The sequence below is a fragment of the Punica granatum genome, chromosome 3, assembly GCF_007655135.1.
Source record: "Punica granatum isolate Tunisia-2019 chromosome 3, ASM765513v2, whole genome shotgun sequence".
In the NCBI taxonomy this organism is placed as follows: Eukaryota; Viridiplantae; Streptophyta; class Magnoliopsida; order Myrtales; family Lythraceae; genus Punica; species Punica granatum.
Window position 1 is genome coordinate 11004319 of NC_045129.1, and position 15624 is coordinate 11019942.

Below are 15624 nucleotides of genomic sequence, written 5' to 3' on the forward strand. Positions count from 1 at the left end.
TTTGTAGATGACCCCTCTTTTTTTTCTAAAATTTCTCCATCCTTCTTTGGTCCCAATTCACCCGCCCCTCCCACTCCAAGTGCATCTGATATATTTGTGTGTTTATATATGCATATATACATTTATTTATATATATATATATATATTAGAATGTTTATGCATTTTCTTAAATTATTAATATTTTGATAACTTTTGAATATAAAGTTGACCTCATGTTCGTGCAACGCATGAATTAACACCTAGTTTATATATTATAATGATTAATCTTCTGAATTATTTTGTTAACCTTCTGAATGTGCTTTCTTATAGTCTGCACCACCCGGTACCTAGAAGTTCCAACGGTCGTACTCGTAACTAATCCCAATTCAAGATAGGTCGGCCAAATAAGGACAACACTCTTTCACATGTTAATTTTCTCCATTTACTAGGTTCGAATATGAGATCTTATTTTAGGAAATGTAATGCTGAACTACTTGTACTAACCCATATTGGTTCTCAACTTCTTGTTATGGATGCTTAAGGTGTGAATCTTAATAACCGGGTTCTTCTATCAGGATCAATTTTAAAATGTTGGTAGGATTAATTTTTTCCTCCAATTAATTGAGACTCACGGAGCTTATAAAGACGCTAATATTTTACATGGTAAGTGCACTGGTTCCATGCTTTATTACCCAAGAAAAAGTCACTGGCCTAAAAAAAATAAAATAAATAAAATAAAAAAGAACATTTGGGTAAATGGCAAACCTAATTTGGACTTTGATCAAGTTGATGATGTATAAGAATTTTCATTCTAATAATCTGTGATTTTCACCAAAAGTGCACGGCATCAATATTTATCTCCTTTTTGATTAAATTCTTCAACCATATGCTATATATAATTATACAAATTATATTTACAAACTAATCTTTATTCCATTATGTGAAGTAGTGAAGCGATGTTGCATTTATTTTTTTCATATAAAGTAATTTTCTAATTGGAGATCAGGCCCAATCAGGCTGGAGCATTCAAACCTACTCCTAGAACAGAGATTTAGGAAGATTCGATTGGATTTATTAAACAGTTATAATGCACCAATGCGTGGCTCTAAATTTCTGTATTTGTTAAAGGATGACCTTCATGGTGGTTCTCGTGGGCAATTAATTTTATCGGATCGGTTTAAATATATATCCAGTTGGTAGAATCTAAATGCCCTAGAAAGCTAGCTATCTAACTCGGCAGAGGTGCCAACCAATCACGAAATCATTGTTTAACGCAAGTGAAAATATTTCGGTTAATAAAAAAGATGAAGGTATGTAGAATTTGTTACTCAAATTTAGCATGTGAATGAGATTAAAGAAGAGCATATGTTGGATATGTCAACAAGGCATTGGTGCTAATATACACTATTACTGAAGAAACATATGTACACCACTAAAATTATAGTTATAACATTCAATACGTAATGGTTATAATTATGTGATCTCGAGTATACTTATAATGGGAAGAATTACGGTCTAAACATATAATAAAAAAAAATCCAGTCTAAACATGCCAAAATATTCTTATAAATATCGTAAAAGGGGTCACGATTAAATGTTAGAAATCTAACCTAAATGTCATCTATATATATGTGTGTGTGGGTGGGTTTTTATATAATGACACCGTGTTACGGTGATATGAAATCTCCACTCATTATACCTAGTCTCCGAGTCAATTCCCCAATCTCATCCGAGCCCCCTAGGGTACCAAATATAAATTAGAGTACCAAATTTTCACCCAATTTTAGTGCTTCAGTTGTATTTCTTTGTACATAAAAACTTATAGAAAGTCATTCACAAAAAAAAAAAAATTATAGAAGTTTCCATTACAAAATGCAGTCCTCTAAAACGAGTATAGAAATCTCTACATCAAAGTTAAACATTTTTAATGCCTGAAATCCATTCTGGAGTAGGGTGAGAGGGTTTGTAGGGACCATTTGGATTGTAAATTGTACAATTTACAGTACTTCATTGGTTAGACATTTAGTACAAGGAAAATGAAATGGAGAAATGGAGTACCATACATTCCTTTGCGCAGTACTAAAATTGACTGTAAGTGCGTTATTTCTATTGAAAAGCTTGATACTTTAAAATTTCGGTGTTGTATTTGGTTTTATGTTGATATTGCTAAATTTTATATAATTACAATACTTTATAAGTGCGACATTTAGTACAAGAAAAATGAATTGGAATGCCATATATTAGATTTATAGTACAAAATTAGCATAGCTGTAGTAATTCTACTCAAAGGTGAATATTTTGAAAATTCTTTGTTGTACTGACCTCCTAAACTAATAGTACTAAATTATATATAATTAAAGTGCTTTGTTAGTTGGGTATTTACTACAGAGGAAATGAATTGAAGTGCCATCGTTTCTTTCATACGACACTAAAATTGACTTCTATTCAAATAGGGTTAATTGCGTCAAAAATCACGAATTTTCATGTTTTTTCAAACCTAACATGAATTTCATTTTCCCCCATAAAAATGCATAATCCGTCCACAAATTCGTCCATTTCAGTGAGGCACGGTAATGGCTAGGGACATGGCAAACGGAATACTCGGTGGCAATTGATGGAGCTTTGATATATAGCTGAGACAAAATAACGAACTTTCGGTATTTTTTCAAATCCAGTATGAACTATATTTTTTGTTCTATATCTATCAACCAACGGAGGTCTATATGGTTGTGGATGTATTTATTAGATGAATTGGTTAATTGAATGAATTGGGATATGTATTTTGTAAGGGTAAATTGCACTGGTGGTCCAAAAAGTTTTACAAATGTTTCAATGTGGTACAAAAGGTTTTTTTTGCTACTTGATGGTATAAAATGTTTTAAAGTTGTTTTAGTATAGTACAAACCGTCATTTCGCTATTGACGCCGTCAAGCCGTCCTTTACAAGATCTGTAAATTTTGCACCATCATGTAACTTACGTAAAACATTTTGTACTATTAAGTTACAACTTCAAAACATTTTGCACCATCATGTAACGTCCCACAAAAACTGATTTTGCACCATCAGCGTCAATGGCGAGATGACGGTTTGTACTATACTGAAACAACTTTAAAATATTTTGTACCATCAAGTAGCAAAAAAAACTTTTTGTACCATATTGAAACATTTGTAAAATTTTTTGGACCACCAGTGCAATTTACCCATTTTGTAATGGCATATGTATCTGGGGAAGGCATATGTAATCGATTGAATATTTTGGAATGAAAGAGTTGTTATTGTCTAGTGCTAAATTTGACATAGTTAAGAGTACTTTATCAGTGTGGCATTAGTACAAAGAAAATAACTTGAAGTAACTTATAGTCCTTCAGATAGTACTAAAATTGACTATAAGTGGAGTATATCTACTCAAAGGTTGTATTTTAAAAATTTTATTGTTGTATTGACCTTTAAAGCTAACTAGTTGATCTCCGCGAGTAGCTTGATAATTTCTCATTTTTTTAGAAAATAGATGATCAACACATGTGACTTATAAATTAATATAGATAAAAATATATAAAAAGCACCCATATAGGTAAAATCATGAACCCAATAAATAAAATACGTACTCTAGACATATAAAGCGAAAAATATGCTTATAAAGAGACCGTAATCTTATAATATGTATCGGGCTTAGGAAATAGAACGACGATGAATAAAATGAATTTTTTCGGGTATTTATAGATAATTTAGCATATTGAACTCGAAGTATATACGTATTTCAATGAGTTCTTTCTGATTATCAAGGAAAATTTTAATTTTTCAAAAACAATTTATTATATATTATTACATGTAGATAATCTAGACAATTTTTAACATTATAACACCAATAAAATATAGTATATATTCATTTAAATAAAAATGAAATGTCAATTTATGCGGAGCTGAGGGTTATCAAATGAAATAATTCAAATAATCAATAATATCTTACTAGGACTTGAGGGTTCTTAAATAGAGTTCCAATAACGTTTTCACTCTTCCGCTTTTATATTATATATATATATATATATATATATATGTAGTACTATGTATCATATGTATATAGTACTATACTGTATATGTGTTTAAAGTACTTCGTTAGTGGGGCATTTAACTCTAGTGGAACAAAAAGTTTGCTAAGTGTAACACTTGATATAAAAAGAATTTTTTGCTACAATTTGATACAAAATCTTTCAATTTGGTTACATTCATGTGCATTCCGTCAGTTGGGTACTGATACCGTCAGTTTTTTCTGACGTGGCGTCCTATGTGAATTTTAGACATCCGATGTGGCCAAATAATAAAATAATAAAATATTTTTTAAATTTTAATTAAAATAAATAACAAAAAATTACAATTGAAATTCCTCCCCCTCTGTCTACCCTCTCTTCTGCTGGACTCTCTTTGCCGATGCCGGAGCCGTCATCGAGCCAGATCTGTCATCGGAGCCCTCCCCTCTCCTTTGCTCATGCCATGATCGAAGCCTTTACTCTCGACTGTACCGGGGGTGGGGGCAGCCCAGTTGACGACCCTTCCCCTCGACCAAAGTCGCCGGCGGGCTCGATCGGGGGGTGAGGCCGATGAATGGTGCCTCCACCCCGATAGGTTCCAGATCTCTTGAAGATCTGGAACCCTAGATCTTCGAGAGATATGGTTGGGTCGGGGTGGGGGTGGGGGTGCCCCCTTCGGTGACCATACACCTAACCAAGCCCGCACCCCATTTTTATTGTGTATTTTTTTGTAAAATTATCTTTATTTATTTTAATTAAAATTTTATTAAAATGAATTGCTTGTTGTTCGGTCTCAAACTGCTTCGTTAATATTCAGTAAAAGAAGGATCATTGATTGATAAACTGCTTGCTTCTTCGGGACTTTCTTTTCTTTTATGTAATTGTCGTCAAAACGGCCACGGCCATCGCCTCTTCGACACCATTGCAGCCGCTCCTTCCATAGCGATCGAGATCTTGTTCAATTGCGTCATTGAAATTAGCTTCCTTCAAGATTATTTCTTTTTCTGTTGTTTTCGGTGTAGAAGTAGCCACGAACAAGGAGAGTTTGAGCAGAGAGAGAGAGATGAGAGAGTGGACTGAGAGACAGATGAGAGATAGAGGAAAGAGAGTGGGCAGAGAGATTCGAGAGAGAGAGTTTGAAGAGATTTTATTTATTTTGTTTTATTTTATTTTAAATATGTTTTTCTACATTTTTATTAATTTTTCTACATTTTTATTAATTTATGTATCTTTTATTTGAAATTTTTAGATTTTATATCTTCATTAATGATGTGAAGCATTATGATTGATTTCATATTACAAAAGAGGCACATAGTATTTTCCATGCTAACGATGTGAAGGGAACTATGACGAAATGCACTATATTAAAATATTTTTGAAAATCTATATACCAAATAGTAGAAAAAAATTCTTTTTGTATCATATTGTTATACTTAGAAAATGTTTTGTACCACCAGTGTAATTTAACCACTTTGAATACATAGAGAATAAATTGGAGTATCATAGTTTCCTTCACCAAGTACTAAAATTACCTGTAAGTGCAGTAATTCTATTGAAATGTTTGGTAGTTTTAGAATTTGTAGACTGTAGTTGTACTTGCTTTTTAATTAATAATACTAAATTTTATATAATTACACTGTTTTATTAGTGTGGCATTTAGTGTAAGGAAAATGAATTAAGATACTATACATTACTTCGGATAGTACTAAAATTGATTATTAGTACTACTACTACTCAAAGGTTTGGTATTTCGAAAATATCATTATCATATCAACGTTTTAAACTAGTAGTATTAGATGTTACATAATTAAAATTTATTAGTTGAGCATTTAGTACATAGAGAATGAATTGAAGTATCATATATTCTCGTAAAGTACTAATTATAAGTGTGTACTTTGTTTGGGAATGGAGTTAAACTTCATTTCAATTCCACTTCGGTCCATTTTTTTTTCAAATTTAATAATATAATTATTACTATCTTGTCATTTTATATTATTGAATAATAAATTTTCACACATATTTTTTTGTTATCATTATACAATTAATTTTTAATAATAAATTTCATTTCTTCGTTCAATTCTTCCATCAATTCATCAAAATAATCATTACTTTTTCCTCTTTTCCTTCTATTTAATAATAAACTTCCACACATACTTTTTTTAACCATTATTACAATCTCATTTAAATATATATATATATATATATATTTATATTTGTCATGAAGTCGAATTTAACTCTACTCTGTTACCAAATGCAAATCATCCTTCACCATTGAATCCAATTTTATGAATCCAATGATGGAAAACCCTAATGCCATGGTGACTCAATGTCACCATATACGTACCTAATGTCCAACTTCCTTCTTCTTTTCATATTTCCATTTTAATTTTATTAATTTAATTAGTTTCTATCTAAATTGAATTTGCTAAGTTCTAGGTGTGCGTCATGATATTTGGAAGTCTAATGAGCTCGAGTAATCTAGTTCGAACCAAGTTAGCCGACTAAGGTGTATAACTCTCATAGTATGAATTTTCTTCATCTACAAGACTCCAACCAATCATAATTATATTAAATACAATTGAGACTCCAGAGTCCATCACAATTATATTGAATACATAGATTTATGTAAAGATTCGCGAAACAAAATCATAGGTTGTTCAAAAGATATTATTATTTATTCAATTTCACGTGTAATGGGTCCATTTCTAGTGAGCCATCATATATCAAAAGGAATCAGACATTAGGAAACGATAATAAAAGCATTAAACTTTTAGATGTGGCAAAACGCAAATGTTTTTATGCTTACGGCATTAGGTCATCTGTCACAAATTTATGTGGTACTGTTTGTTGGTCAAATGAGATTTCACGATTCAATCTTGAGGTTTTACATTTTATGATATACTAGAACAATGCAAGCGCACTATGCACGAAAAAAAAAAAGAGAAATGACTAGGGAAAAAAAAAGGAAAAATAAGAAGGGGGACGGATAAGAAAAATATACAGATATAGGTGAAGAGGAAAGTGAGTGAGTGGACCTGAAAGTTTCTTAAAGAAATTATTAAATTATTTAAAATATAGTGATTGTAATTGTAATTAATTAGAGAGAATGTATCATAGGTATTTTAGAATATAAAAAGTGATACTAAAAATGAAGGTTTAGGTTTTATATAATAAATAGTATAGATATTGGTCATACAATATTAAAAACAATATCAATTAATGAATTAATATGTCTGACGTATCTAAACACATACATTGATTATATATATAATAATACTCGTAAGTACAATGAACTGATAATTACATATATGTTAATCAGCCTAACCTAGCTAGCTACCTAGTCTCCTCGTCTGCTAAAAACTGTTTAAATAAGTTAATAACCAATTAGACGAATCTCATATTTCATTGTCAGTGTTTCGTCCTTTCCTAGATGTCTAGAAATTACTGTCTGATCAGATGAATATCTTTCTTAAATCAATTCATATTCTTGTTTTGTATTTTCTACTTATCGGTTTTTCCTTTTCCGAATGAGTATATTCTAATTTTCATTACAAATTGAAGTTCCACAAAAATCAGCAAACTCCATTATTAATTACTGACGTACGCGATCATTTATTATAATCAGACCAGTGATTCCTGGTCACTAATTTTAAAATCGACATTCTCAGATTCTCCACCCGGCCAGGATACAACTTGTTATGTTCTGATTAAAAATTAAAATGTTGTCCCTCAGCCAAACCTGCTCCAGCTCACAATAATTGGAACATTATTATGAATTATAACATATAATTGAACAGTCTGAATTCATCTAATTTCTGTTGGCAACAAATAAGTGCTTAATAAATCAATATTCATTCTTCTTATTTTTTATCTTTTTTTCGGGGTAACACAAATAATTCTTCTTTTTTGTCCGGGTAGGAAGAAAATGTATATCTTAATATACGTCTCGAAAATATCAATATAGTTAGCAGTTCAACTTCACGGCCTCTAATCGCTTTCTTGCCTCAGAATTTATCATTTCGGCTGTTTCCTAATTCTTAATTTGTTTTCTCTCTCTCCTCTTTGAATATGCAACATAGCTAACGATCACCAAAACGGGTGGATTATATTTATTTGTTGAAGTGCGGCTTTTTCGTTTGTTTGGACGCTGTCATATTTCGTGCAATTTCTACTTAATTTGTTGATAGTGAAAACCAAATTTGTCGGCTTATTATTATATATCATCAATTGTAAGAAGGAGATCCATAAGAACATTATCACTTAAAATCATTACATTCTTCGGATGTTTTCCCTGGCTTGATGATCGGTTGCCATCTCTAAAGATGACCGGTACCGACGGATTACCGAGGGAGAATGGTCCCTCGGTAAAACGGGCCTAGTTAATTCACCTAGGCCCTTACCGAGGGGAAGGCTCCCTCAATATTCCCTTGGTTCACCGAGGGAGCCATCCTTAGGTAAGTCTGTCAGTAGTGGTAGCACCGACGGACTTACTGAGGACACCTGTCCCTCGGTAAACCGATAGTCTTACCGAGGCCCGCCTCTTTGGTAAGGCCATGGGCCATATCCATAGGACTTACCGAGGCCAGCTGCTGAACCGATGGCCTTACCTAGGGCACTCGTCAGTAAGGCTGAAATAATTTTTTTTTTTTTTAGAACTCCTCGACCCAGTAGCCTTCCCTTCCCCTTAATTCCCCCTCTCATCCGCGCCTCTGATGGAATTTAGCCCCGGGACCTCCACCCGGAATTTGAGCGCCTTAACCATTATGCTATCGCGTCTCGGCAATTCATGTTCTTGCATTTAATTGTACTTATTACCGTATAATTATATATGTATATATTCAATAAATAATTGTTGTATTTATATATAAAAATTAAATCAAACGTATTTATTATTTGACATAAATTATTCAATTAACCTAAATGGACGGTAAACTAAATGAATTAATACCAATTTGGTAAACTAAATGGATTTCTCAAAGATGTCACGAACTGAAAATTCGGCACAGTCTCCCCTAAAATTCTCCCCTAACATCTCCACATGTCCATAACATACTTCTAAGATATATATATATGTGTGTGCGCGCGTGCGTGTTTTTCACAAAGCTTTCATAAACAATCAAACATAATACTCAAACAGTTTAGAAACTTAATAGAGATTAATAATTATCCAAATCACACACATTAAACAAGTTAAAACACAACCATGGACTAGTAACCATCAGTCTAAAAACGAAAGAACGGGACAACCACCATGACATACGCATCTTACAGGGACGACTCCTTTCTCGAGTCATTAAAATAAACAACCGATATAAATGGTCGTTCACAATGAACAACTCTTTCAAAATCCAAAGAGACTACTTACCCACCACTCCCATCTAGTATGAGGTATGCCATTCCGCTGTATAAACTTGGCTCATATTGTTGGGTCGACAATGGTCCGTGCGCCCTCCTAATTGAGCAGGTCCATTCTAATTAAGATATGGGTCAACACTGTGTGTTACGGTAACTTGATAGGCATTGGGACCTCTGGCGAATCATGGCCAACCCCACCCGGGAGCTGGATAAGGCGACGGATGAGTCTTCGGGACCTGCAAGTGCCAATTACAGTTCACCATCATTTTCTGTGCTTTGGAATCTAACATGCATTCATATAGAGAAACATGACAATCATTAACATGCATGAAATGACCCGTGAACGATTAGATCTTTGGTTATTACAAAATCCATAAATATAATAATATTAACATTTTTATAAAAAATAATATCAACGTAAAATAAGAACCGCAAATGCTCGTATAACACACAAATTACATGACTAGTTACTTCTTAATTTATAACCATCAGCCCATTGTGAGGATGTAATGATAAATGTTATATTCCTGGTCAATAGTTGAAGTTGCTGGAGCTAAATCCCGCCTGGGTGTTCCAGCTAGGGTTTGTATATGTCCTCTCTAGAGGAGAGCCCTCTCGATAAATTACCTATGTATTACGTACAAATATCTCATTGGCAATGACTTGATTTTTTTTCTTTTTTGGGTGCGAATCCTGATATCCGAAAGTCCAATTGGACGACAACTAATCCAGTCTAGTCGGGTTGACCCATTAAGGGTAAACCTTTTGCAGGGTGGATTTTCTGTATTCACAAGGACTCGAATCCGAAACCTTACTTAAACGGAATAAATACCGAATCGTTTGAACCAATTCATGTTGGGATGACTTCATATTTTGGTAGTCTGAATGTACGTATCGTTTGAGATACTTCTGGTCTCATTGAAAAAAAAAAAATCAATACACAACGCCAATTTTGGGACATCCGTACCATATCTAATCCAGATTGCGCCATAATTAGGTAAGCAATCGATGGGATAGCAAATGCAATTCTTTGTTTTTCTTTTTTCTTTTTTCCTTTTTTGGTTACCAGATGCAATTTCTATTTCACTTCTGGCTCCCAATGTGGTATAGTCCAAGAAATTAATAATGTCTCATCCTAATAAAATAGTCATTTGAAGTCATATCGTATGCCACAAACATCTCTTACGTAATTTTTCCCAAATTTCGCAAAATCTTGGAACCTCTCAGGTCCATACAGCCTCAAAATAAAAATAACAGAAAATTATTCACCCACCAAAAAAAAAAAAAGAAGAAAGAAAGTAGAAAGTCACAACTTCCTACATTTGCTGTATAAATACACATGACAAATTTATGAGAGTGAAAAGGCTAAGACTTGGCCTTTTGATGGTTGCATCTTCACAAACATACATATGGATTACATCGCATCCACCATCTCATTCGACCAAATCGATGAGCTGTTCCAGTTCTCCACCCTGCCCTACCAGGAACACCGGGTAGATGAGCTTGATGGAATCAATTTCGCTCCTTTGCTGCCCAGCCAGAACGTTCTTGCCACTGCAGACCTCCTTAGCGGCCCGCCATCGGTCAAACCTCAAGCAGCCCCTCGGTGCATAGCCTCAGCGGACCAGAACCCTTCCAAGAGCAGTGAGAAGAGGAAGATCATGCGCAGGGACATCGAGAGGCAGAGGCGGCAGGAAATGGCTTCCCTCTACCAGTCTCTAAGATCCCATCTCCCACTCAAATTACTTAAGGCGCGTAATTACAAGCTTGTCTCCGCCTTCTGAATCAGTTTGATCATTCAATCAAGAGTCTCTTTAGGATATAAACATTTTTCAGTTTGAGTGATGACTAATGGTCTCCACTTTGTGTTCGCAAGTACGAGATCCAAAAAAATCTGTCAAATGAGCTACATATGCTAAAGATATATAAGTAGTTTTTGCTTGCCTGTAGTTCGGTTATAATGGAGGTTCATAGGTATAATACAATGAAATAGAAATGATAATAGCTAATAATGGGCACGGATAGTTTCACAAAGAGTATCGGATCTGGAATCTCTTAGTTATCAGGAGAATTAAGCGTACCATTGTGATACACCCTTTTTTATTATAAACTCCTCTTATGTTTCTTTTCTTTACTTGGCAGTAAAAAAAGGGCTTTTTGGTGAATTGTATTTTCAGGGAAGGAGATCCGCATCCGATCACATTCATCAGGCAGTTGGCTACATTAAAAATCTCCAGAACAAGGTCCAACAACTGAGTGACAAGAGGGATGAGCTGAAAAGAGTGTCAGATTCGAACAAGATGCATGATCCTAACACCAATAAACAAGCACATCCTCGAAGAGGTTATCAGGACATTGTGACGATCGAACCTTGCTCTAGAGGAATAAAAATTACTATAAGTACAGATTCGAGAAGATGGGTTGCTCTCTTGAAGGTGCTTGGTTTCTTGACTCAAGAAGGGATGAATGTAATTAGCTGCACATCAGCTAAAGTAAATGAGAGTTTACTTCACTCTATCAACTCTGAGGTATTTAATTAATTAGTACAGCCAGGTTTTCATTCATGTATTAAAAATATAATGCTCTAGCTATTGCTAGAAATTCCTGATTGACAACTGACGGGAAGTATATATGGTCATATTTCGTCTGCAGGTTATCCGTGATGATGGGAACCAAACGGATAATTTGAACGAGTTGAAGGAGAAGTTGATGAACTTACTGCATGAACTTTAGAATTTTTTCTTGGTTTTGGATTGGTTCTTTAATTGTACCCATGATTGGTGTGACAATTTTGCACACAATCATGTTGCATTTCACATATCACATTTTACATGCATTTCTGTACATAATTAACTGTTTGTAATTCGTACCGAGTTGCGTTTCTGCATAATTCTTCCAATTCAGAATTGGTTTGAATGAGATAAAAGTTGTACCCACTCTTCATTTACATCAGATTCTCCCAATGAAGTTTCGGAGTTCTTTATATGTCTTTCAACTCATGTGCAGTTGTCCATATGCAATATATATGGAGTGGCATTAAATTCTGATCGTTTTTATCAATTTGTGCCTATCATTCATCAGAATTAATTTTAAAGAGGCATATATACTGTGCCAATCTTCAGAGTCCTTCAAGTTTGATCTAATAGGGACTAGCTAGTGTTGTAGCCCATAGGTTACGCAGACGTTTGCATATATATATATATTTTCGGTGTGTATCATAATATTTAAAAGTCTAATGGGCCGTGACTAATCAAGTTCGAGGATAAAGCTTTCATAGCATAGATTTTTACCATTCACAAGACTCGAATACGAGACTTTGCTTAAAGAGTATAAGTATTGAACTGCTCGGACCAACCCATGTTGGTAGACATTTGCATATTTTGTTTACAAATTGTCTCTTATTTCAATTTTGCCAAGATTTTTGGTATTATTTCTTCTTATTTGTTATATTTTCTTTCCTTTGAGAGACCTGCATATTAGATACAATTTATATTAAATTAGTTAATTTGATCTTTTAAAGTAATTTTTTTTCATCCTTAAGGAGATCTTGAAAACTAAGCTACCAATTTTATAATTTTTATTTCACTGTACTAGACCTATATGAGCCTCCTTATAAATGAGAATTCAGCTCCTAATTTGTATTAAGTTGGTTAATTAGTTTTTTTTCCTAATTTTGGTAAATGTATCACTTGTCTTTGTTTTGAATTCAAAGAATTATTTTTATATTTTAGTGATAGAACCAGAGGGGCATCCATGAGCTGAGAGTATCCAAAACATGCTCATCTTGAAGTTTTTGGGCAAACGAATGAAAACGCTCTCATAAGTTCTCTTATCACAAGAACCAAAATTAATAAACCTACTAGTTCCTGAGCCTGAGCTTACGCAACCCCTTACTTTTTGCTATAGCTATTTATTTATAAAAAAAGTTCAGTAATATTTTCTTCATCGCTGGTCGTATTTACTACTTATATATTTTAGAAATTTTTACTTAAAATGGTCCATAATTTACGCGTTTTGTCAAATCTATCATATGTTTTTTTTTGTCATCTATATCTCATGGTTTATATTTTACTTCAAATCTATCCCGTCGTTATCTTTTCCGTCGACATCTAATAGCCGTGCTGACGTGACGCCCATGTGGCAAGTGTGACCCACTATCGCTCCACGTGCCACGTCAGTACGGCCGTTAGATGTCGACGGAAAATATAACGTCGTGATAGATTTGATGCAAAAAGTAAACCATAGGATATATTTGACAAAAAAAATATCTGATAGATTTGACAAAACGGATAAATCATGGGTCATTTGGAGTAAAAATCCTTATATTTTATTATAAATTAATGAATTTATTATTGACACTGGACATGTATTGAGTATTTTCATATTTTTAGTTGATGTCTAGTAAACTAAGACAAATATATGGAAGGAGGGTCATGGATTTGCATTTGTATATTTTAAGTTAGTGACTTGTAAATTAATGTAAGGAAATAAAGGGTTCCTTATCCAGAAGCTGATAAAATTGCCATGAAGCTTACGTGTCAGACTTTCATCAGACGAATAGAGGCTTCTCAACACATGAACTGGCAAGAGCCCTCTTTCATAACCTATACTAGATATATAGACGCTTGCTAGTATCGGAGATACTAGACTGTGCACTCAAGCTACGCGAGGATTCCATTCAATGACTTTTTTCGGGTGAATCAATGTAATAATTTAAATATGATATATTATTAAGTTTGTACGTGAATGCTAAAGAAAGAGGAAGTTACGTTTAATTACTAAAATATTCAAAATCAGCTATTCTTGATCGATATTTTTATTTTTTATTTTTGGCTAGAGATATTTTTATTTCAAAATGGATAATTTTATAATTGCATATTATAAATTTTAAAATATTTCAAGAAATTAAAATTACTAGAGCCTCCTTGTTACATTATAGTGTAGATTTACATTTGATGCAAATATATTTTCAGATGCAGTTTAGATGCTTAATAGGGATACTAAAGAGAGTGCTTGTCATTTGAAAGAGACTGCACTGCACGTAGCCATCATCTTTCTACATATTAGCATTTAAATAACTTTTCTCTTAGTTATAATTGGTCCATGGTCTTATATTTTAAATTTTTTGCTGAGGATTTTGTTTATTCTTTTCCCTGGCCACGGGGAGAAGCCCACATAGGTACATATAATAAGCGGGGATGGAAATTTTCACTTATAAAAATCCGGCCAAAAAAAAGCTAGTTGTTGCATTTCCCAAATGATTTTGAATTCTTGAATCGTACAGAAATTCTAATATGACTCCGTATCACCATGACACGCTTAGTAATTTAAATGTTTAGTAGTTTAGTTAAAGTATTTAGTACTTTTGCTATTTGCGATGGATTATACAAAATAATAAACACTTCAATTATGACACTAAACATGTAAATTGAAAATAGAAGTAAAAAATACTTGTATTAATCACGATTACTAAAAATGCTAAATATTTAAATTAAAGTATTATACTCTTGAACTGAAAGTACTAAACGTGACACGATGACACGAATTGTAAATTGAACATAAAAAGGATCCAAATGTCAAAGGATTTGAATACTCCATATATGCACTTGAATTGGAAAATTGATTGCCCCAAAGACGTACATTTTATATTTCTTGTACGATTACAACGGATCATATCGGTGCCAAAACAGAAAAGAAAATGAAAAGATACCAAAATAGGTATGAAATAATTTTTGAGAAGTTAACGGGCAAAGTAGGGATGATCATGGTTTTTTTTTTAATGGGTTTTAACCCGTCCCAATTCTATTGGAGCGTTAAAAGGTTTTACCCAACGGGTCAAAGGAAGGGTTTAGAAATTTTTTAGAAAAACCATGTGGGGTTTGTTAGTTTGCCACAAAATCCGTCCCAAACCCGTTAAGGTATAAAATGATCAAAATACCCCCAACTATTTATTAAATTTATGAAATACCCATGTTAATTCAATTAGGGTTCATTGCCTCTTCTCATTGTTCTTCTACTGCTGCTCGTTCTTAGGAAATACCTTGTTAATTAAATTGGTGAATGCTTGTAATTGTTTGGTTCGAATGTTAAAATTTCATAAAAGGACTAAGGTGTTTGCTGCGGATATTTGTTTCTTTATGTTATTGGGGTGAAATTCGTGGAGCATATGCCTGTTATATAATTGTATTGTAATTTGATGTCGTTATGTTTAAATATCGTGTAATAAAATACCGATTTTATTGTTGTTGCCTTTCACAATTTTTTT

At 33.3% G+C, this 15624-nt stretch overlaps 1 protein-coding gene across 1 annotated transcript; it reads left to right on the plus strand.

Moving 5' to 3' along the window:
* The first annotated feature begins 10768 nt into the window (after window positions 1–10768).
* LOC116200374 (transcription factor bHLH36-like) lies at window positions 10769–12270 on the plus strand. The gene is made up of 3 exons (XM_031531223.1): window positions 10769–11110; window positions 11537–11887; window positions 12012–12270. The coding sequence occupies exons 1-3, from the start codon at window positions 10769–10771 to the stop codon at window positions 12090–12092; spliced, it is 774 nt and encodes a 257-aa protein (XP_031387083.1). The 3' UTR covers window positions 12093–12270.
* The last annotated feature ends 3354 nt before the right edge of the window (window positions 12271–15624 follow it).

What these genes read in the sequence shown, in the direction of transcription:
- LOC116200374 (XM_031531223.1), top strand. Translation starts at nt 10,769, where the DNA reads ATGGATTACATCGCATCCACCATCTCATTCGACCAAATCGATGAGCTG. An exon ending in TCCCACTCAAATTACTTAAG is followed by an intron (nt 11,111 to 11,536) that starts GCGCGTAATTAC and finishes TTGTATTTTCAG; the next exon opens with GGAAGGAGATCCGCATCCGA. An exon ending in TTCACTCTATCAACTCTGAG is followed by an intron (nt 11,888 to 12,011) that starts GTATTTAATTAA and finishes TTTCGTCTGCAG; the next exon opens with GTTATCCGTGATGATGGGAA.